At 36.4% G+C, this 23,165-nt stretch overlaps 3 protein-coding genes across 5 annotated transcripts in view; 2 read left to right on the top strand and 1 right to left on the bottom strand.

Annotated features, from left to right (window-relative positions):
• Positions 1-9,368, bottom strand: part of LOC123876256 (GAS2-like protein 3) — a 90,011-nt gene extending 80,643 nt beyond the window's left edge. For 2 of the 3 annotated variants that reach the window (XM_045922459.1, XM_045922465.1), the window contains exon 1: positions 9,151-9,368. The gene's annotated coding sequence lies outside the window, so the exon portion shown is untranslated. Of the gene's footprint in view, positions 1-9,146 lie in introns of all 3 variants that reach the window. The other variant, XM_045922464.1, reaches the window with a different exon arrangement.
• Positions 1,396-3,188, top strand: LOC123876067 (zinc finger BED domain-containing protein 4-like). Its single transcript, XM_045922195.1, has 2 exons — positions 1,396-1,582; positions 1,945-3,188. The coding sequence occupies exons 1-2, from the start codon at positions 1,396-1,398 to the stop codon at positions 3,186-3,188; spliced, it is 1,431 nt and encodes a 476-aa protein (XP_045778151.1).
• Positions 9,369-10,278: 910 nt separating the features above from the next.
• LOC123876443 overlaps positions 10,279-23,165 on the top strand; it is a 28,180-nt gene continuing 15,293 nt past the window's right edge. Inside the window, exon 1 of the mRNA XM_045922698.1 lies at positions 10,279-12,076. Coding sequence (XP_045778654.1) covers positions 10,873-12,076 — 1,204 coding nt within the window. The 5' untranslated portion in view covers positions 10,279-10,872. The remainder of the gene's footprint in view (positions 12,077-23,165) is intronic.

Below are 23,165 nucleotides of genomic sequence, written 5' to 3'. Positions count from 1 at the left end.
GTACACTACTTTCTAAGTAGGAGTTCTATCCTCCAGCTCCGAAAAACTTCACCAGATCATAGTTGAGTCAATCTCACTTCACACTAATAAAGGCGAAAGTTTGTGTGTTTGTGTGTGTGTGTGTATGTTTGTTACTCCTTCACGCAAAAACTACTAGATGGATTTGACTGAAATTTGAAATGGAGATAGATAATATCCTGGATGAGCACATAGGCTACTTTTATCCCGGAAAATCACAGTCTCCAGGAGATTTCTAAAAACCTAAATCCACGCGGATGAAGTCGCAGGCATCAGCTAGTTACGGATAAAATTAAGTTATGCCATAGAACGAAAATTCATAAAAATGTAAATTTTAGACATTGTTCAAAAAAACTCGACCACTTTCACTAAATTTTTATGTTTGAACGTTTATAAAATTGTTTTGTGTGCCGAGTGGGAGATCCACAAAATTATTCGAATGACTTCACTACTGCGTTAACCGAGCTAACCTCAAACGCATCGAGAATCGCGAGTCAGCGAGTGTGAGATACCACTAGACGTGGGCGTTATTTCACGTCACTAGATACATTAACTAGTTACGCGGCATGTAACCGAGTCACTAGTTTCGCTTCAAATTAAAAGTAGTGATTTTTGTAAATGCGTTACTGGGATGGTTGGGTCATGAGTGACCACGCGCACAATAATATGAATACGCGGCATATAACCGAATCACTAGTTTCTCTTTCGAGTAGTAATTTTGTAAATGCGTTACATTTCTTTCGCATCGCGCCTACCGGCCGGTCGAGCGAGATAGCAGATCAGATTTCCGAGTAAGCGAGAGCGGGTGACACGAAAATCCGAAGTAATCCGAACGCGCACATGCCGTGGCATACAACAAAAAACAAAACAGCGTAACAGTACTAGTTTAAGTACGTTTAATTTTCATACGTAAGACTATAGACATTAGACAAATACAATAAAATAAGTGATCTCTGTTTGTAAATAATTTCAACGGCTTGCGATTCCAGGAAGCGAGCGTCAATTTGTTGAAAAGTAAAATAAAAGAACTTAGTTTGTTTTAGTTCGTCGTTGGACTTGTATTTTTTTGAGTACTTTCTTCTAAAAATTAATAAATGTTATTTTGGTGCTTTTTTTGTAAATTTAATGTAAAGTTTCTTTGATGTTATGTAAATATAGTTAGGATATTATGTAAATATAATTAGTGTGGAATTGTGGATTGTCTCTAAGTAAACTATACCTAAATAAAAATGTCTCGATTGAATTCTAGTGCTTTGTGGGAGTTTTTTCAAAAACTGGATAACGAAAAAAAAGCGAAATGCAACAGTTGTGGTGAAGTTTATAGCTTCAAAACTTCAACTGCGAATTTGAAAACACATCTGAGGCGAAAACACCTCAATGCGTATACAAGCCTTTGTACCGCGCAATCAACGGCAAGGACCCCAGAACAAAGTCGTGGGCAGGAACCCGCAGACGATGTGCAACCTCAGCCCTCGTCGTCCAGCTCCGATGCTGCCTCAGCTTCTACGTCCACTGCTGCAAGTACCATACCCATATACCGCGCTGCGCAACAGCTCATTGATAGGTACGGAATTAGCAAAAAAAAAGTAACACTGACTAAAAAAAGACAAATTGACAATGACCTTGCCGATTTATTTATAGATAGTTATCACCCTTTCTATTTAGTAGAGGAACGTGCTTTTAAAAAATTTGCCCGACACATACCTGGATACGACTTACCATCGCGAAAAACTGTCTCTAATATTCTAATTCCTACATTATACGACCAAACAGTTTTACGAAAAAAAGAAGAAATAAACAATATTGAATTTCTATCTCTAACAACAGACTTATGGACGTCTCGGGTCAATGATGCTTACATTGCTGTTACAGGGCACTATCTAACAAAAGATCTTGTTCTTAAAACATTTTTACTAAAATGTGCAGAGTTTAAAGATACGCACAGCAGTACGAATATTCAAGCTGCATTGCTCGAAACGACCAACGAGTGGAATTTAACAAATAAAATAAATTTTATTGTTAGTGACAACGCACCCAACGTCAAAAAAGCCATAGCTGATATAGGGTGGAAGCATTATGGTTGCTATGGCCATACGTTGAACTTAATAGTGCAAGATGCCCTGAATTCAGTCCAAGCTTCTTTGGACAAAGTTAAAACTATAGTCCGTCATTTTAAAACAAGTACAGCAGCGCTAGAAAAATTATTAAAAGCGCAATCACAGGAAAAGCCGGACGTGACACCAAAGCGCTTGATACAGGAAGTACCAACCCGGTGGAACTCTACATTTGCTATGTTACAGCGATTTGTAGAACTGGAAAATCAAATATGTGCCACTGTTGCAGTTCTTAAAAAAGATTTACCAATTTTAACTCTCGAGGAATGGACAGTATTTCACGAACTGTGCAAGGTTTTAAAACCTTTTGACGAAGCTACGAAAGCTATGAGTGGTGAAGATTATATGACAGCCAGTACCATTATAGTCATGACACGCTGTCTTAAGGAATCCTGTGACCAACTGCTCCTGGAAGGCTTTACTGTTACAACAAATAATATAATTACAGTACTTCGGACAGGCTTGGATAAAAGATTTGAAGGTGTTGAGAGAAGTGGCACGTTCTCGATATGTACATTATTAGACCCAAGGTACAAAACCAATGTATTCTCAGACACAAGTGAGGCAGCAAAAGCAAAGAAAGTGCTGGAGGAAATACTGGCAACGGATATTAGGCGACGACATGGAGAAAAACAACCACAACAATCGACTTCAACCTCTGCATCCGTCCCAGTAAGGGATAAATTTTCACCATGGACGATTTTAAACAATATTGTTGGGACGCAGCAGCAGCAAGTAGGCACACCTTTGTCGTGTGCCATCAAAGAAGTGGACTCCTATTTAAAAGAGGACATATTACCCACGTTCAATGAAAATGGGAAATTTAACTGTCCATTGCAATGGTGGCAACTTAAACAGCACATTTATCCCAACCTTGCCATTCTTCTACGCAAGTATGGCAACATAATGGCAACGTCAGTTCCGTGCGAGAGGATATTTAGTAAGACAGGTCTCACGATTAATAACCGCCGCACACAATTGAAGACATACAAAGTTGCCCAATTAACTTATTTAAATGTTAATCTAGATCCAAAAAGATTTTTGATAGAGTCATAAACTCGTTTATACATAAATAATAAACAGAATAATAAAACTACTAAATGTGTAGAAAAAATGTAAATGTGTACTGTACTTGTAATATTATAAAACTTAAAAACTGTGTGTAAATAGCCAAACAAACAAACAAAGTGTATAAATAAAAGTGCCAAAACAGACAGTGAAAACGTTGAAAAAGTGTAAATAAACTGTAAATATATCAAAATTGTAAATAAATTGTAAATATAAATGATCATTGTATATACAATCAAATCAACTTCTAAATACGCCTGCATTAATAATTTTATAAAATCATAGTTTCCTACAAGTTTCCTATTAAACACTAATCAACCATAAATACATTTAATGCAGTCAGTCCTAAGCCTGAATAAAGTATGAAGGGAAGTTAATTTATTGATATAACTGTACCTATAACTACAAACAAAGATAGTGATTTAAGCTATTTTCGTTTCGTGTGTAACGGTATAGTTGGTGGAGGTTAATGTAAACAATCACAGAAGCTGAAAAAAAATTACAAAACTAGTTACAAAAATCACTAGTTTCGAAACAGGTGACGCCGACCAAGTCACTGATTTCGTTACGTTTCTTAAAAATGACGTAACGACCCACGTCTAGATACCACCGAAGCTAACCAGCCCATACGCGTGTACTCACCGTGAATGGCGTTTATTATTTTTGTAATGTTGGCGTCGTGATATAAACCAACCAAATTTAGAATGAAATTTCTATGAAGTGATTGTATGGAAGCAGCTGTCTATCAAAATTTAACTGGTTATATCTACTCTCTATGTTTATGTTTTGAAATCATCGTCTTTGTAGGTAGGTATAGTATGTACGTCATCATTATGTATTAAAAATGAGTCAAGGGTGAGTCGGACTCGCACTCTAAGGGTTTCGTAGCATCGTACAAGATATTTTAATAATTTTACGTGGAAGACTATAAGTTAATAACAACAGCGCCATCTATATGTGATTTATAAAACTGATTATGTTTATGAACACATATTCTTTTAGAGCCTAGAAAAGTAAATTAAAAGTAGTTTTGACTAAAATACCGCCCTGCCATAATTTTTAAATCGTAGTCCTTTAAATTAAACTTGAAAAATGCAAATAAATGTCTTTAAAATTATCTCCTCACTCAACTTTCACTGTAAAAATCTATGCGACAACTTAACTATCGCGTTAGCGTCGTGTTTACTCGATTTACTTCGCGGATTGTCAAAATTTGATACTCGCACTCGCATAGTTCTGGAATCAACCAATCACGTGCGCTCACGTTGTCACTTTCGCATGCGAGTCGGTAAACAATAGTCGGTCCCGAGGACGTAAAAATCTCGCACTCACAAATTATGTTTCCACTTCTTGTCACAAGATGGCGCTATTTCAATTCCATACAAAACGCAGTTAACTTTTACGCGATCGAATAGGTTAAAAAACTCCGACTAGGCACATTGATCATTTAGCAAAGCATTAGTACCTAGTAGTAGGTAGGATAAATATTGAAAGAAATCATAGTTAAAAAACCTATTAAAAGCATAGGTAGTATGTTCCTTTATAATTTCAGATCTGAATAATTTACCTCAGTGTTGTAGACTTTGCCAAATCCAGTCTGCTTTGGAGGCCAACATTCGGAATAATAGACTTTCTGGATTTGGAAGAACGTAACTTAGAGTAAAACTATGAGTACTGCTTTACTTTGATACTGTATAAAGAATAATATTCAACCGTCGTTTAATTTCTTAGTAGATTATATTAAAAGACTACCAAATTAAGGATCAGAAAAAGCCTGAATAGGACCCGCAAAATAATTCCCAGCTCAGACGCCTTTGAAATGAAACAGGTTTCACGAGTGACCTGCAAAAATCATAACGAGATTGATAAATCAACCAGTGCACACTTTTTGCTGCCTGAACATGTAGCAGTAATGACAAGAAATCTAAATGTTAGATAAACTGGCTGTCCTTTGGTTAAACGAAATGTTAGTTGCTATCAAAATACAATGATAAATATCGAAAAGAGTCTCCTACTTAGAGAATTTCGGCCGCAGCCGCTAATCTTAGCAGGAGAATATAGCCACAAAATAATAGCACAAATGTTTGCGCAGACATAGGTATAGTCTCTATTCATAGTCTGACGGGAAGGCAATCCGACATGTCTGGAGAGAGATTAGGCGTGGGACTGACGACTTCACGTGCTCTCTGTGACACGTGGCTATAAAACTGCCAGCTTTCTAGCTACCATTGAAAATTTCTTGACTTGAAAAAATCCCAATTATTTTTTGACCCTAGCGACTACCCGAGACTTAAATCATGCAGCTAGGTTTAGAATAGAATTATTATCTTCAACCAACGACTAGACAATATGCCTTATGGCTTAGATGAGCTTTGAAACATAATTAGCTATCTTGCAAAGCTAAAGAATGACGAGAGGAAAAAATGCTGCCGAACATAACCTGTCTGAAATAAAAGATTTGAGTCTAAGGAAAGCACAGATGAATGAAATAAGTACTTAAAATCCATTAAAAATATTTTGTGCTTCTTAAAGTCAATGTGAGAAAAGGATACCTACAAAGATTTGGAACATAAATTTCGCAATACCAACTAACTGCAAAATCTAGCTTTAATTAATAAATGTGAGTGGAACATTAGATCTAGTTTTTCCAATACTAATTTCGCAATACCGATGAAGGTCTTTACTTACCTGTCTTGCGTTTGAAAGATTCCGGTCTCGCATTTTTTTAAGTTATATTAATCTAGATACCCCACTTATTTCTTCCGATTGGATGAATTAAAGCAAATATTTGAAAAATACACTCGCTATTATCGAATTTAAGCTACAAGTCGTAATTTAAAAAATCAAAAAAAACGTCTGCCTTGCCAAAAACGAAAAAAAAATCAAAGAACATGTCTGCCTTGCCAAAAACGAAATTTTCACAGTTTAAAATAGTGACAAACGGCCGTATTCAATTATTTTCAAAGAAATTATAGCCAGTGTCACACGGGATGGTTTATGGATTCTAACGACATCCTTTTAAAAGTTATGATGGAACACAGGAACATACATGTTACGCTTCTTTTTTTGGGCAGTCTAAAAACAATCTCGATAGATATAAAATGCAATAAAATCTAGACAAGTAAATAAAATACACAAAAGTACCAGCAAGTCTCGATGCGCATCATACTCGTAAATAAAGATCATATTTCAACGTCAATTAACACTATACAAAATTCCTCCGCGTACTTTCTCGATACGTGCATTTTAATCCTAGAGAGAAAACTTGAGAACCTATAAAAACTAGAGGTGCCTAACGGGCGACCTGATATAGAATATAGATACCCGTGGCTTCGCGTAGGTACAATTTCTAATTTCCAATGAAATTAAGAAATATTCCCACTATAAACAGATCGCCAAAAGGTTCCTATTAAAACTATTTCCCTTTAGGCGTGGATTTTGTGAAATCCTCCTTTATCTGATGTGATGCCTACGCCCTCGAAGTCCTAGAATAAACCTTCCAAATTTCGAGTTTGTAGTTTTCATTCTTAGTTCCAGAGATTTCGCGAGTTGTAGGTATATTGAATTTATATAGATCAGATAATTAACACACTAATCAGGACACTCCTTACTAGCTTCAGTCACAATGTGTGTAACTTAACGAAGGTTTTTTTTTTCTCTCGTCTGGCTTTACACTGATTAGTCAATGTCAAGTTTGTAGTTATTTACAAGTTAGGGAAACTATATGCATAAGTATGGACTTCGTCTGTGCCGGCGCCCGCCGACATACACGCGGCGCCCCTTTAGAGCGCTTCCCAGTCAGTTCCACAACACAAAACACTCCAAAAAGTCACAACACGCGCGCCAGTAAACGCCACCACAGACGAAGTCCCTTATCGAAGTTAGCAAGAAGTTTAAAACCTGGCAGGGACAGATAGGGTAATATCATGGATTTAATCCATGCCATCATCGGAATGCACCCGAAGGTTCCGGGTTCAAAACACTAGGATGTTATAACAACGAGGAGGCCATTTATTTTGTCATGTTTTTGCTCGCGAGTACCAGGCTTGCTGCGGGCTGCCACATAAGGAGATGGCATTCGGGCAGATGGTAAAAACTGCTAGGTCCGTGTATAGCTATTAGATCGGGGATGTGCTTTAGTTTCTTGAAATACGACCTTTATTCCCAAGTAATAAGAACCTAGTTTTGAATAAAATAAGGTTGTATTCACAGACTGATAATTTCGCGTTGGTCGGTGTTTAACGTAATATGTAATTAATTACTAATCTGTTAAGCCGGCATTGGCATTTAAACGTTTGTTTACCGTAAACTAAACAGTAACTCAACTTAATAGCTAGCAACACACTTTAACTGAATACTGACACAAAATTTTGCTCTACTTCTTCTAAAAACTCCAAAAAGCTATTGTTGTAAGAAGCCAAAAACATGGAAATTTAGACAAACAGATGTTTCTAAAAAAGTTTGCTACGTCATCAAAGAAAAATCAAACTAAAAGGACTCTTCTCTAGGAACATCAGTTTCTGAAAATTACGATGTTTTTTGTCGGTGACTCAAAAACTACTTTTTGGAGTTAGCCGCTTTAAAAAAAGGACGGCTGGATTACGAGATGCGCTACGCTAAGCAACTTTCCACTAATGAACAATAATAACTTTGAAGGATTGGATGGGTACTGTCTGGTTTGACCTAGCGTAGTTTAAATTACACATTATAGGTAGTTACCTACCACTGGTTAATAAATTAGTTCCTGAGTAAATACTACGCTAATTAACCAACCTCAACTAAAGAGAATGGTCGATCTTTTTTTAATTTACTGGATATCAAAATAATTATAATTAAGTTTTTGCGACTGTGGCATTGATTAAAGTCCGATACAGTTTTTGTTCCTTAACTAGTTATGTCCTATATAAAAAATAAGGTTCTCAACACCCTTTTCGACTTCAGAGTGATGAAATTGTAGAACTATGACTCATGGATTTACTATACTTATTAACAAAGACATAATTTAAATGGTGGTGGAGGTGCCTTAGACAAGTATATAAAGTTAGATTACAATAATACCTAACGGAACATAAAATATTCTAGTCAAGCAATAGGTGAATTTCGTTATAAAGTGTAGAATGTTTACTTAACTAAGTACGTAGTACGTACGTATCTACGTACCTACGTACATATTTACTTCTAAATCTTCTAAATTGTAATACTCAACTTTTCATGAAAAATACCATCCAATTCCATTTTTAGAAATGTGGCATTATTAAGTATAATATAATCTGCCCTTTCAAAATAGTGTGATACATCCAAAAATTGATCAAAAATGACCAAGTATGGTTTGCTACGTTGCACGTAGGCACCACGTAGGTCATAACTTCGTTGGTGCAGGTTGTCCCACAACTCACTAGACCCTACAGGTAGTAATAAGAACAATGGTTGCGTTAAGCAATGCTATCAACAATGTTGTCAAGAACAATCCATAGCAATTTGGAATTTACCTCATTACTTTTTTTTCTCAGAATTCCTGTTGTGTATAGTTATTCGGCATTGCAGATACTTAATCGTACGTTAGATGTTTTGTGAAAGTTATCATTTAGTTATCATTAGTGCTTTGTTAGGATTTAGGTATTTGACGCAGCCTTTACGGTGAAACTAAAGTCATTTTTCAAAAATAAAGTTTTCAAAAATCATTACATACGTCTAGTCGAAATATATTTTGCAGTAGGTAGGTACATACAAAACTAACGTGTTTGTACATAAACGAACCTAATTAGCTCATTTTGACAGCAACAATGCGACGATATCAATAATAATCAATATATACGTACCTACACAGTACACACGTATAATATCAAGCTACTTAATTATAATTGTCTCTGCATTTTAATTTTTAAAACAATAGCTATCAACAAAAAAACGCGAATACTACCGTCCTAAAATTGAAAAAATCCTTACCCACCAAAATATTAATTCAGCTCGTCTTCTTTCCACTCACAAGTCATAACTGGTGTTCCACTACAGTGCTTTAACGTCACAAAAACTCTCACTCACTAATTAATTTGAAACTTTGAGATTAGCGTAAATTATTACGATACGGTTGTTATGTTACCGGCCCCGAGCAGAGGAACGAGCTCGCTGAAACGTGTGTGCACCGCGCCGCGACTGCGTGCTATATGAAATGAAATGAAGCCATCAGACAGAGTATGAAGGCACGGCCAGCAGCCAGACTGCATACAGCCAAACCAAAACACACTGTACTTAACCCGGCGTCATTGGTGTTGGGACAAAATGACCCAGCGTTATCAAAATCACTAATAATTCATACCCATAATATTATGCACAAGTGCGTTTATCTGTCTCTCAATCATGTCTTGCACGTGATTTCTTGCACGGATTTAGGTTCCTTAAGAATGACTTATATACTTTTTATTCCCGAAAATGAATGAGTTCTCACGGAATTTTCAAAAACCTATATCAACGCGGATGAAGTAGCGGGTATCATATAGTATTTATTATAAAAATAGGTAAGTCAGTTTGAAAAGAAAACCCTGACCTTAGAGTCTAAGATTTTAAGATTCTAAGGTCAGGAAAGATGAAATTTTGCAGACGTAAATGAAATACGTAGGTTCTTTGATAATGTAGACAAAGAAAAATACCAGATTTTTTCATAAATTCTAACAGGAGCGAAACCACAGGCTAGACAATCGCTAGTCTAAATAATTTAAATTTAAATGATAGTTTTTCATAGTATATTTCGCGGTACTGGTACTTCTCACATTGATGTATAGTTTTATTGTTATGAATTTTTTAAACTCCAACTACAACGAGTGTATTTTGAAAATACTGTTATTCGTTCTGCGTATAACCGGGATGTCCATTTGTGAACACGGAATTTACTACTTTATATATATAATTTTGTTTGTATATTTTTCATGTAAATACTGTAGTCTTCATAGCTATTTGCAGGGTACTAATACAAACAGTTCAATTATTGTAACTATCATTATTCTTTCCCAGTATGGATGGGGGTTGAAATTATTTTTCTGTATTCGAATTTTGTTGTATATTTCTAAATTATTAATATCAATTGTAAAAATTTGTTTTTGTGGCCCACCTTGTAGTGAATATTATAACATTGCAACTTGTAACAACGTTGCAACTTTTTCTGTCTTTGCATATTTTATGTACACATATTATTGTTGTTTCTTGCTATTATGTTGCGCGCCAACGAAAAATACTAAAGCAAAACAAATAAAAATTGCATCATTTTTGTTTGTTTACATAGTAATAATGACAAGCTTTTATTTGGATCAGAAATCTAATATATTATCTTTAATTATAATATTTTGTAGAATGTATTATTTGGTTATGTTTAAATATAAAAGGTAATAAGTCAGTATTTCTAAAATTGGGTTTATTTAATGCTGGATCACTCTCTACTAATCACGACGAGTTTGCGGTGGCTTTAAATTCTCATTCCCCAGATATTCTTGCTATTAATGAAACTTGGTTGAAAGCTGGCGAGGATGCGCGAGCACCCGTTGTCAAGGGTTTTAAACTTCTACATGTACCTAGGTCACCTACAGTTCGCTCTCGAGGAGGCGGTGTAGGGTTTTATGTTAAGCAAGGGCTTAAAGTGCGCAAGTGTTCACACCCGCCTGGACCTGTCGAAGTTGAGCAGATGTGGATATCGCTTACTATTAATTTACACAATATCCTTATTGGTACTGCTTACAGGCCGCCTTGGCTTGATGTGGATACATTTTTTGATACTCTTACGGAATCCATTTTGTTCTTTACTAAATTTGATGAAATTATCTTGCTAGGGGACTTTAATATTAACCTTTTAAATAATACCAGCAGCAGTTCTCAGCAACTCAATAATTTTTTGCGTTACACTAATCTTCAAAATTTTGTTACAGAGCCCACGCACTTCACGTCTTACAGTGAAACACTTATAGATATTGTATGTTCTAACATTCCAATTATTAATCTCAAAATCAATCATAATCCTGACTTAGGTGGACACGCGATGATTTTAGCTGAGGTGAAGATAAAAAAGCCTAAAATTCCGTCGAAACGCATAACCTATCGTCCTATTAAGAATATTAATATGATAGAATTCAATAAAGACCTTGATAGAGTAAACTGGAATGGGATCATCAATGATAATAGCGTCGACAGTATGGTGACTTCATTTAATAAGTCAATTATGGACATTTTTGATAAACACGCGCCTTTAAAAACATTTATGACAAAAGACCACTTTAGTCCCTGGCTAACTAGTAACGTTCGCTACATTATGAAACTAAGAGATGAGGCGCATGCAAAATACAAAACGCGCAAGACAGATGTTAGTAAAAGCGAATATAAAGACTTGAAACATCTCTCTTATATTAGCGCCATTTGTGAAAAGAAAGCTTTTTATGATCATCATATTAACGCGCACTTAAAAAATTCAACCTACCTTTGGAAAAATCTGAAAAAGCATGTTTTACCCAATTTCAAAAATACTGGCGATTTACCTGAAAATTTTGATGACCCCGACATAATAAATGACCATTTTCTGAACATACCTGGTAATGATGTAATCGACGAATCTTGTCTGGCACGTTTTGGTTCACAGAAATTTTTAAAGGATAGTAGTTTTCAAATTGAGCCTGTACATGAAAATGTAGTTGCAAAAATCATACTGGCGATTAAATCGAATGCGCAAGGAATAGATAAAATTAACATGGATATGATTGTTCTTACATTACCTACGACTCTTTCTGTTATCACAGCTATAGTTAACAAGTCAATACTATCCTCGAAATTTCCTTCACTCTGGAAAACAGCTTTAGTTCTGCCTTTACCAAAAATTAATGATCCTGTAAGTGTCAAAGATTTACGACCAATAAGTATTCTTCCTTATATTTCTAAGATTCTGGAAAAAATAATCTACAACCAAGTCATTGAGTACTGCGAGACCCATAATATTTTACCATATTTTCAATCGGGATTTAGGAAACATCGTAGCACATCTTCTGCTCTGTCAGACGTAATTGATAATATACTTACCTCTCAGGATTCTGGTAAGGGTAGTATTCTTGCGTTGCTTGACTTTTCCCGGGCGTTTGACTCAATTAATATAAAACTAATGCTTGCTAAACTTTCATTCTATGGCTTTTCTTCAACTACAGTGCAATGGTTCTCTAGCTACCTACATGATAGAATGCAACAAGTGGTTATTCGTAAAAGTGATGGTAAGGATTTGTTATCTTCACTAAAACCTGTTAACAGGGGCGTCCCTCAGGGCTCCATTCTAGGACCTCTCTTATTTATATTGTATTCGGCTGATATTATTAACTGTATTGAAAATTGTCAATATCATCTATACGCCGATGACCTTCAAATATATATTCCTGTCAACCATCAAGATATTAGTAATGCAGTTAACCAGATGAACAAAGTCCTAAACAACATTTCACAATGGTGCCAGCAAAATGCTCTTATTCTAAACCCCCTGAAATCTAAATTTATGGTTTTGGGTACAAAGAAGCAAGTAAGTAATGTTCTTGCCCACAAGCCAAAACTATTGATTGACGGAGTCGAAATAGAACACGTCAACGAAACTAGAAATCTTGGCTTGCGCATGGATGAAAACCTTCGCTTCGAAAAACACGTAGCTGATCTTGCTCGGAACTGTTTCTATAGACTAAAAGTGTTGTACAAGATTCGGCCTTACATTAACATTAACCTAAGAATTAAGCTTTGTGACACACTAATATTGTCAAAATTAAATTACTGCCTAACAGTTTACGGTCCTTGCCTATTTGGTAAAACGTGGCGTTTACTTGAACGAATACAAAACGCATGCGCTCGTTTTTGTTTTCCCATTCCACCAAGATCTCACGTCACTCCATTTTTAAATGAAAACAATCTACTGAAAATGAAGAACAGATATTATCTACTTTTAGGTACTTTATTGTTTGGGGTTATCAAAACTAAACAACCTGAGTATCTGTACAAAAAATTGGTATGGCGAGAGCCAAGATTTGGACAACTCAGGACGACAGTGCCCCCATTATCGATGCCACGACACAGGTCTGCAGCGTTTCGTGGCAGTTTTAAATATCTTGCCACGAAATGCTGGAACGACATCCCCCCACCTTTTCGTAACGTTGGCTCCAAATTTACTTTCAAAAAATTATATCGTGCCCATTTACTAAAAATTCAAAAGTCAGTCAGCTAGTTTGTGGCAGTCTGAAAGACCTTTATTTTATTTTATTTTATTCACAAATAGCTTTCAACCTTAAAGATCACAAATTTTTATTTTTATTTTCACTTGTTTTATTTTAATTTTAATTTGAATTAACAGTTAATTTACCAGAGCTTCCCTCGTTTGGGCCCGAACAGAATACCAGCGTTGTGGGTACATTGTGTATCCACAACATCAAGCTGAGTTCGGGCCCTTTCGTTGGCACGACACATAATACATACATAATACACTCTTTAAGTTAAGTTAGTTTTTAAGTTTTATATTTTAAATTTTATATTCTAGGTTTTATATTTTTTATTTGTATTTTTTATTTTTAGTTTTGTATATAAGCGTCATTATTTGTAATACTATGTTTATGTGTCGGTTTCAATGAATAAATTTTATTCTATTCTATTCTATTCTATTCTTTTTTATTTTATTCGACGGGGCGGGACGGGGCTTCATGTTGTAATATTATAATTTTTTTATTATGATGTAAGACATGAATGCAAATAAATAAAGAATAAAGAATAAAGAATTATATCCGACTGCGGGTAATATTGACCCTCGTCAATGTTTGTGTGACAATTTTCTAGCCCAACAAAATCGGGTTATTATGCCCAGTACACAAGTACAAAGCACAGACGACATAAAAAGCCGGCAAAATATTGGAATCCGAGCCTTCGCTTTTACTCGTTCCAAAAGGAAAAACAATATCGTTCATGCAAATGCAGTAATGCAGTGGATCGTGGATGCCATTTCCATAAGTCACGCAGTTTATGGCGTTTGCCGGTTCGATCGTTGAAATCCAATCCGCATTGCTGATTGCTGTATTTTTCTGTTTTTACTGATTTCACGCTTCGTGATATTTTTTTATTGATCTATGATTTAACATTTTAAATGCGAACGTATGTTTTTCGCCTTTCCCAGCTCAACCAATGAACCTATTTTAGGACAGAAATAGCTTGCATCCTGGAAAATAGCCTTTTAGTAGAAAACATTAAGATAAGTACGAATCTTGATTCTCCAGCCTTACTCCATCCAGTACTTGAATGTTTTAATTTCAAATCAGATTTTTAGCCAATGTGATTTGAGAAGAACGGGATGTACGCGTCCCATCTACCAAACTACAAGTGTAAATTAAAAATTCATAACATCCCCGACAAATAAAGGTTACAGTAACTAGAAAAGAGCTGATAACTTTCAAACGGCTGAACCAATTTTCTTGGATTATATCTAAGAACACTTACGATTAAGCCACCTTTCAAACAAATAAACTAAATTAAAATCGGTTCATTAGTTTAGTAGCTACGATACCACAGACAGATACCCAGATACACACATCAAACTTATAACACCCCTCTTTTTGGGTCGGGGTTTAAAAAACTTACTGAAAAGATACAAATAAGTAGGTACCTACTATGAGATCGCTCCGACAGAGAGGACTACCATAGTAGCAAAGATCCATGAACGGTCGCTAAGCCTTGCAGCATTGGTTTATATTTGGAACTATCAAAATAAGTCCGAAGTCGTAATTTTCAAATACTTGACCGAAAGTACTAGAGAAGTGCTCACAGCTTCCTTTCGCCATTCACCAACAAAGTACAGGACGCGTGTGAATGAAAAGAGAAAACGCGACGTTTATCAAAATATGACATAATGAATTACCTGACGAGCCGCATTCATTAAAAACAGTAAGATTCACTTTTCGCTTTTACAACCATTGTTAACGAAGTTGCATAAAACACTTTACAGAAATATAAAAGACTGCAGTATTTTAAACATTTTCCTGTAATTTTTGCTGAAATTACTTTTTGTTTTTTTTACGAATTCTTATTACCTACTTATCTTTATGTTGTTTAATGACAGGATGTGATCGATGTGTAAGTACACGTAAGTTCAGCAGAGATTGGTCAAATGCTCTGCCATAATATGATCACTATTCACTACTACATCACTATGCTACTCTAACATCAACATAACAAAACATCTAAAACTTGAGGATGCTCTTAGTTCTAGGTTAGATTGAATGGTTAAACTCCGATTTACCCACTAATGGCATAGCAAACTGTTTTTTAAAAGCAAGTAGTTTTTTTTTTCAAACTTGGTGATCTCCATTCCAGTAGAAAACGGGTCCGGTCGTCTGCGGTCACTGGTCGGTCATCTGTTATCCTATGGGTCCTACAGGTTTGCCCTGCATCGACCTCTCCATTTCGACCTGGACACTGCAGGCTGCAGGATAGAGGTCTCTTGAAATAATTGTTTCGTACCGTTTGTGTCCAATTTGGTTTCCACCAATTTGCTTGTACAACTTGGAGATAATCAAATCAGGAGGTCGATTTTGGCACCGTGTAATCTAATACTCGAACACACAATAGCGCGTCATCGCCTGGGAGGTCTTTAGGGTGGTCTCTTAGATGAATGGTTTAATGTCGCCTTTATCCCATAAAATTTAAGATTCATCTAAAGCATAAGCATAAAGTATTTGAAAATATTATAATTATTTTGGTGTGACATTTCCAAGCCATAACTTGTGCTCTCCACAGTAAATAACTCACGGCCGCGTGGGAGCGGAAGCTGCGCAAAACAAAACCTCGCAATTTTGCAGTCAGTCATCTTGAGACAATACCGAGTGTGTGGCGCAGCGTATTGAATAACATGCATGCTCACATAATAATTAACTAATTACCCAAATGTGCGACGCTGTATTGTTCTCGCTGTACATATCTTTTCGTTCAAAAGTTAACTTTCACTCAACGAGGCATTTTTAAGTTGTTTTTTAATTTTTTGAGGAATTCCGTAATAAGTATGTAAGTAGTTGCGCATCGACTTGGATCCATACTTATAGGTAGATTACCTACTTAATTATATAATTGTTTTAACTTTTAATTGTTATTAACTAAAAGCGTTAAAGGTATGTAATTATTAAAATGAACAATCAAGTACCAGCTGGAAAACCTATACATTCTAGCTAGTAAGTAGTAGATATGTGCGGTACTTAAGAAAATAACCTACATAAAAAGTAAAGCACCACGTAAGTCTATAATTGTAAACCGTTAAAAATAAAAGTAAAACTTGCATTTATATTTATCTAATATTTAGGTAAATCCTCAATGTGGGTTAGCCTATCCGGATCGAAATCGGCTATCCGTTATACCTTTATTTAATAGCGACAATAAATGACGAAATAGCTGTTATTAACTATAACTATATTCTATTTCACGTGTTTTAAAGTAAAAATAGTGGCGTTAACGGCTTTTTGTTGCAAGCAATCATTGTAATGGCTTGCATAACGTGCAAACTGCATAAGGCTACTGCCAGATCATCGACAAATCGTTTGGCATCCAATTTGGGGCATCGAAACTACTATCCAACGGAATACCCGTGAAGTTGTGTAATAAGCTCCCCAGCTTTCTTTGTGAACGCAGCATCAAAGCCACTGTCGAGGAGCATCAATGCTAGCGTTCCACTGGGCTCAGTGTTATCACCCACACTGTTCATCCTGCATATCAAAGTCAAATCATTTATTCGAAACAGATACCTTATTCAAAATGATTGTACACTTTTTGATTGTCAAGTGTTAGATTTGTAAGATAATGAAAAGAAAGTAATAGTTAATTACGTAGGTAAACTTAAAACTAAAGCTAATAGGGTTCCAAACACGCCCATGGTCTCAGAAGATTCCACAACAAACTCAATGACATATTGCATGACAGCACCATTCATTGCTGTGCGGATGGTTGCTAAAATGTTTTGGAGATTAGGGCTTGCCAAAATGTCATAGTTACCTACCTACCTAATAGTTTCTGGTCACGATTTTTCCGAATTTTCCACCTATTCGAGTAGAATTTTCTTGCCGAACTGGTACTTTTTCTTTAATTTTAATTAACCGTTTCTAATTCCCGGAACTTAATTTATTATTACTTTGTAACCACAATTTTGGTACATGAAAAATAAAAATAAAATAAATATATAGACTCTTGTCGTGGAATAAGCGCCACATGCTGCAAAGAAATAAGAAGTTTTGAATGGGTATTCAAATGGAGGTCCAATCAACGATGAATGGATAGGCGGATGGAGGATGAATGGATTTTGAAAATCCAAAATACACTAATGACCGCAACAGTTCGCAGGTCTGACTGTAGCTTAATTCCAACAGGTGTGGTCGAGTGGAGGGCGCAACGGAAGTGTAGACTGACACACCCCTCACCGCAGACCCTCTAAGTAATATAATTTTTATTGTACAAACCCATACCTAAGCCAGCTGTGATGGCCTAGTGGTTAAGACCTCGTTCGCGTCCTATTCGGGAAGTAGGCGGTTCGATCCCGAGCACCACCTCATCACTTGTTTAACCGTGAGGGAAACGTCATGAGGAAACCTACAAGTCTGTTCTCAAAGGTGTGGAAAGTCTACCAATCCGCAATGGGCCAAGCAGCGTCACAGACTATGACCTAAGTCCTTAAACCCTTCTCATTCTAAGAACAGACCCACGCTCAGTAGTGGGGATAGATTGATCATGATGATGATACCCACAACAGGTTTTCGATTTATCGAGTAAAATGTCGAAAAAAATACCCGAGTACGGAACCCTCGGTGCGCGAATCCGACTCGCACTTGTCTGGTTTTTTTGTGATGTAACCACAAATTCACGGTTTTCGCATTTATTCCTTTACTTGCTACTTGCCCATGATTCTAAGTCAACGGGAAGTAGGTACTCTATAGGTTTTCTTGACAGACACGACAGACGGACAGACAGACAGACAACAAAGTGATCCTATAAGGGTTTCGTTTTTCCTTTTGAGTTACGGAACCCTAATTTAATTTAATTTAAAACAACTTTATTGTAACAAAATTACAAAGACAGAATATATGATACACTTAATTAAACAAAGGGCGACCTAAAAACAATAACAACAAAACGTTCTCAGCAGACAGTACGTTCAGCAGGATGTGTCTCTCTAGATTCGAGATATCATGTGATATGGTCCAGTAATCCATCTCAGTTCCAGTTCACGTTTTAATCCCGCATGAGCAATATTCCCGCGGACACAATAATTGATAGCGAGGCAACTTGAACGAAGCGGGTAGGGTTGCCACAACTAAGTTTTGTAGTATTTATAATTTTTATGATAGTGTTTTACCAACAATTCAAAGAAATTTCTAAGTTATTGGAATCGCTTTATTTACGCAGCGCACGCCACGGAAGATCTCAGATGAAACGATTTTTCCGGAATTCACATTATTACAATTTTCGTAGGGATCCCTAATTTTTTTGAATCTTATAAAATATAGCCTATGCTACTCAGGAATAATGTATCTTTTTTCAGATAAATAATACTTTACCTCTACGAATAAACTTACAAACTTTACCTCTTTATATGTATAATAGTGTAGATAGTGTATATGTAGATGTAGATATAGAAGTGTAGTTGTAGATGTAGATAAGTGAAGTTTGAGCCTACAGTTTTTTTTGTAAGTATATAGAATAACGCTTGGCTGTAATCAGACTTGCTGGCAAGTGATGAGTGTGATGATGGGGCCAGTTAGCCGTATTTTAGTTATCTCTTGCGGTGGTTAAATTCTTATGTTTAAACAAAACATGAAAATCGTTATAATAGTTAAATATGTGTAGGTAACAGCCCTAGATGAATTGCCGCAGCCTCTCGGAGTCCCGCATTGCAGTCGGCCTGAGCTCTATCAATAGTTAATGCACTGCCAATTCACATACCTACTGAATGTTGATGTAGGCACCATGTCGGAATTATTGTTCGTTCACATAATTTATATTGAATGATATTATTAAAGACATATCAATGAACTACCTACAAGTTATTCACATTGAAGGGTCATATAGGGACTTGAAATATAAATATTCATCACTAGCCTGCGACTCCGTCCGCGTAGATTTAGATTTTTTATAAATCCCGTGGGAACTCTTTGCTTTTCCGGGATAAAAAGTTGCCGAAATCAATTTCCAGGGCGTAAGCTACCTCTACTACCAAATTTCATATAAATCGGTTAAACGGATTTTCCGAGATAAAAAGTAACCTACGTCCATCCCCGGAATGTTATCTAAGCCGTGAAAACGCAGCAGACAGACAGACATAGTAATTCATAATTACATTCTATAAATATCCTATACTACTTATAGTTTTTATCTAATTTTTATCTACATAGAACAGCCTGTATCTATACTAATAAATAAAATTGGAGTGTCTGTCTGTAATTTCGAAATAACTACCTCATATTAAGCTCATATGGTTATTTGAACGATACCATAACTGAATCACACGTTTTTAAAATTTTTGTCTGTCTGTCTGTCTGTCTGTCTGTCTGTCTGTCTGTCTGTCTGTCTGTCTGTCTGTCTGTCTGTCTGTCTGTCTGTCTGTCTGTTTGAAAAGGCTAATCTTTGGAACGGCTGAACCGATTTTGACGGGACTTTCACAGGCAAGTAGAGGATTGACCAGGGCGTAAAATAGGCTACTTTTTTAACCGACTTTCAAAAAGGGAGTTGTGTTTTTCTACCTATGTACACCGAAATCTCCGAGATTTCTGAACCGATTTGCGTCATTTCTTTTTTAATCGATAGAGGAACTTTGCGACATTGTTTCATAAAAAATTTGGAGTCCAACTCCTCAATCCTGATGCTGCAGGGGATCTGACCAATCCACGCGGGCGAAGCTGCGGGCATCAGCTAGTAGTGAATAAGTCCGGTAACGAGCTGGCTAGCATCGCCTCGGTGCCGAGCGCCACAAATACCTACCTAATGTTCGTGCGCTGTGCAACCGAGTAGGTACCCTTCCTTGCATAATATAATATTATCTTATACCGACATAATATGATATTGAGTGTACTGAGTAGTCTCACCCGTATATCATACAGTTAATTTTTAGAGGAATGTGCAGCGCCCAGACAAGTCGCCAAGACTTCAGGGCGCTAAGAATTCAATGTAAATAGTTTTAGAATATTGTAAATACAATAAATAAAATAAATAAATAAATACACACTTTTACATTTATAAAATCGAACCCCGGACATAACAGCTGAGGAAGTACCTACATATTTAGTTTGAATATTGTCTCGCGAAAAAAGTAAATAGAGCTACGCCTTGCGTTTCTCTTGTTTAAGTACTTAAAGTATCAAAATGAAAATACGCCCTGCATTGCGGGCTAAATAAATAAAATGGGAGCTTTTATTTAAAGCTAAAAGTTTCGTATTTTAATTTTTATAGTCGCAGTTGTATAATTTTACCGTTACCGTTTTGTTCGTTGAGGCAGCTATACCACATGAGTAGATACTAGATAGCTATACTACAACCATACAATACCAACAATATTTTACAGTCGGTACCTACTCTTTTGATGACTCTAGCCCTTGACTGCGATCTCACCTGGTGGTAAGTGATGATGTTGATGATGGTAGCGGACTAAGCTAATTGGGGTACGGCAGTACCTACTTATACATATTATCACATCCATATCTTTAGCACTATAAGTTTCTACGCGGCATGGTACCCCTTACCGGAATGCCAAATCATTGGCAGCACGACTTTGCCAATAGGGAGGTAACTAGCCTTTGACTAGGCACCAGACAAAATCTCGCCATTATTAATTCTTCTTCTTGGTAATTGGTATATTCTTCTTGGTAATATACCATGGAATAATAATAACGATAGAGGTCTTGACGGAGTCTTATCAATAGAGCCTCGATGATATATTGTACCAGCACAGAAAGTTTTGTATTTTCTTCTTTAGGTCTAAAAACACTTGGCTTCGGCTAAAAATAAATAAGCACCCATTTCTAATTTTGAACGCTTTCAAACTTTGAAGACTTTCTGAAAAGTTTGAAAAGAAATGAAACCCGCGTTTAGCCGGAGGGTCGTTAACTGGCGTTGCCACTTGACCCTCGTGAACTAAAGCTCTAGAATTTCTTATTAGGCCTTTGACTTTGCTTGCCTTGTGTCTTTTCGTTCTACATATATGCGAAAGGGGCCAGTGGAGCAGCTTAAAGCAAATATTGCGTAAGTTTCACTGAAAATGTAGATTTTGTATATGTTTTGTATGACTAGTGACTACCTACCGCCGCAGTGGTGAGCGATGAGTTCTTAATAGTGAGAAGACCCAGATTCGATTACCAACAGGGGCAATTTCAGAAGCCTTGAAACTTTTACAGCTATTCCGAAGAAAATTTATGTACGATAGGTAATACCTATTGAAACTCAGGAAAGATAGTGAGTACCTTTTGCCTTGATCAATATTCTTCAAACCTTTTCTTGTTATACATAAATTTATTAGGATTAGACGGGTAGATACGTACTAAGACAACCCTCTACATTAGGTAATGAGTACGTGACTTCTGCCTACGTATAGTTAAGTAACTAGGTAAGTAAGTATAGGTTCTAGGTGATAAGTAACTAATATACCTAGGTATGTTATGAATTATGTAGTTATTAATTAATTTAATTAAAATGCAGTTTATGCCTTGACAAATGAGCAATTAGATTAAAATATGATGCAGTACTGCAGTTCCTAGTATTTTCGCGGGGGAGGCGTAGCGTAGGATTTGTTTACTTCAGAAGTTATTATTTTGCTCGAGCCACCAAGGTCGAAGGTAATGGCGTAGTAAATGCAAGCAATTTAAAATCATTGCACCGTCATTTCCTAACTCCTATAAGTAGGTACCTACCTACTGTCGTGGTAATCGAGATGGGAGTAAATCAAAAAGGCAGTTTCCAGAAAACTCTGCTTAAAATTGTTCTAATACTATCTTTTTTATTTCACTCGATTTTCATGTAGTAGGTAGCTAATAGGAATGGTAAGTAAATATAATAAGTCATACTTCTTTTATAACAGAGAGGAGGGATTCATATTTGATCATTATTACTTAGGTATTCAGGTCGATACCATCTTATCAACCCTTATAGCTTTTTGATTGGACATTCCTAGAAGAGTTGAATGTTTTTTAACCGCGACCGCCTTGCACCGCCTGGCGCATATCCCCCTACCACAAATCATGTACCTAGCCCGAGTAGCCTGATTATGTCACGATCATGTTAGGAAAAACGCAAACTTTATCGATAAAACGAAGTTCAGTGAGAGAACGGAAGTATGGTTATGAGTAGTACAGGGTACAATGGTACAAAATTATTATTTAGAAACGCCTGACGATTCCAAATAGCAATCACGTACTCAACTGCAATTTTTAAAAATCCTGAATAAGTTTAGCTTTATTATAAGAATTTTTTTCCATAATTTCCCCGCGCTGACAACGCTGGCCAAATTTCCCTGCTTGCAGCGGAAAAGTGATTTAGTCTGTGGTCGACTTTGAGTTTGCGCCAAAGAATTATATTTATAAACGCAAAATGTGTTGTCAGTTTAACTTTGACACATGATATTGACAACTGACAAGTCATAGGTCATAGACAGCTGCGTAGTGTTGGGTAGGACATGACTTGAAAAAGAGTTTGTAAGAGTAGCCTCTTTTTTGTACTGAGCCAGTACAATGTACCACTTCAAAAGAGGCGAGCCGTCTTGAAGCATAGCGGTTCATTTGAGGTTACGAGTGATTATGTCATCGCGTACTGGCGCATATTATACCTTTCAAAAGAAGCAAACGCGACCGAGAGGCAAAGAGGTAACGCGACGCGCGACGAAGCGAGACAACACGCGCTACGCGGCGGCGAGACACGACGGCGCGCGACGCATTCTCTCTTACTCTAGTACACTCAAACTCG

This window comes from Maniola jurtina, chromosome 21 (genome assembly GCF_905333055.1).
Source record: "Maniola jurtina chromosome 21, ilManJurt1.1, whole genome shotgun sequence".
In the NCBI taxonomy this organism is placed as follows: domain Eukaryota; kingdom Metazoa; phylum Arthropoda; class Insecta; order Lepidoptera; family Nymphalidae; genus Maniola; species Maniola jurtina.
Note: the sequence above shows the minus strand (reverse complement) of the source record. Positions and strands in the feature narration are given on the sequence as shown.

What these genes read in the sequence shown, in the direction of transcription:
- LOC123876067 (XM_045922195.1), top strand. Translation starts at nt 1,396, where the DNA reads ATGCGTATACAAGCCTTTGTACCGCGCAATCAACGGCAAGGACCCCAG. An exon ending in GCGCAACAGCTCATTGATAG is followed by an intron (nt 1,583 to 1,944) that starts GTACGGAATTAG and finishes TAAAATGTGCAG; the next exon opens with AGTTTAAAGATACGCACAGC.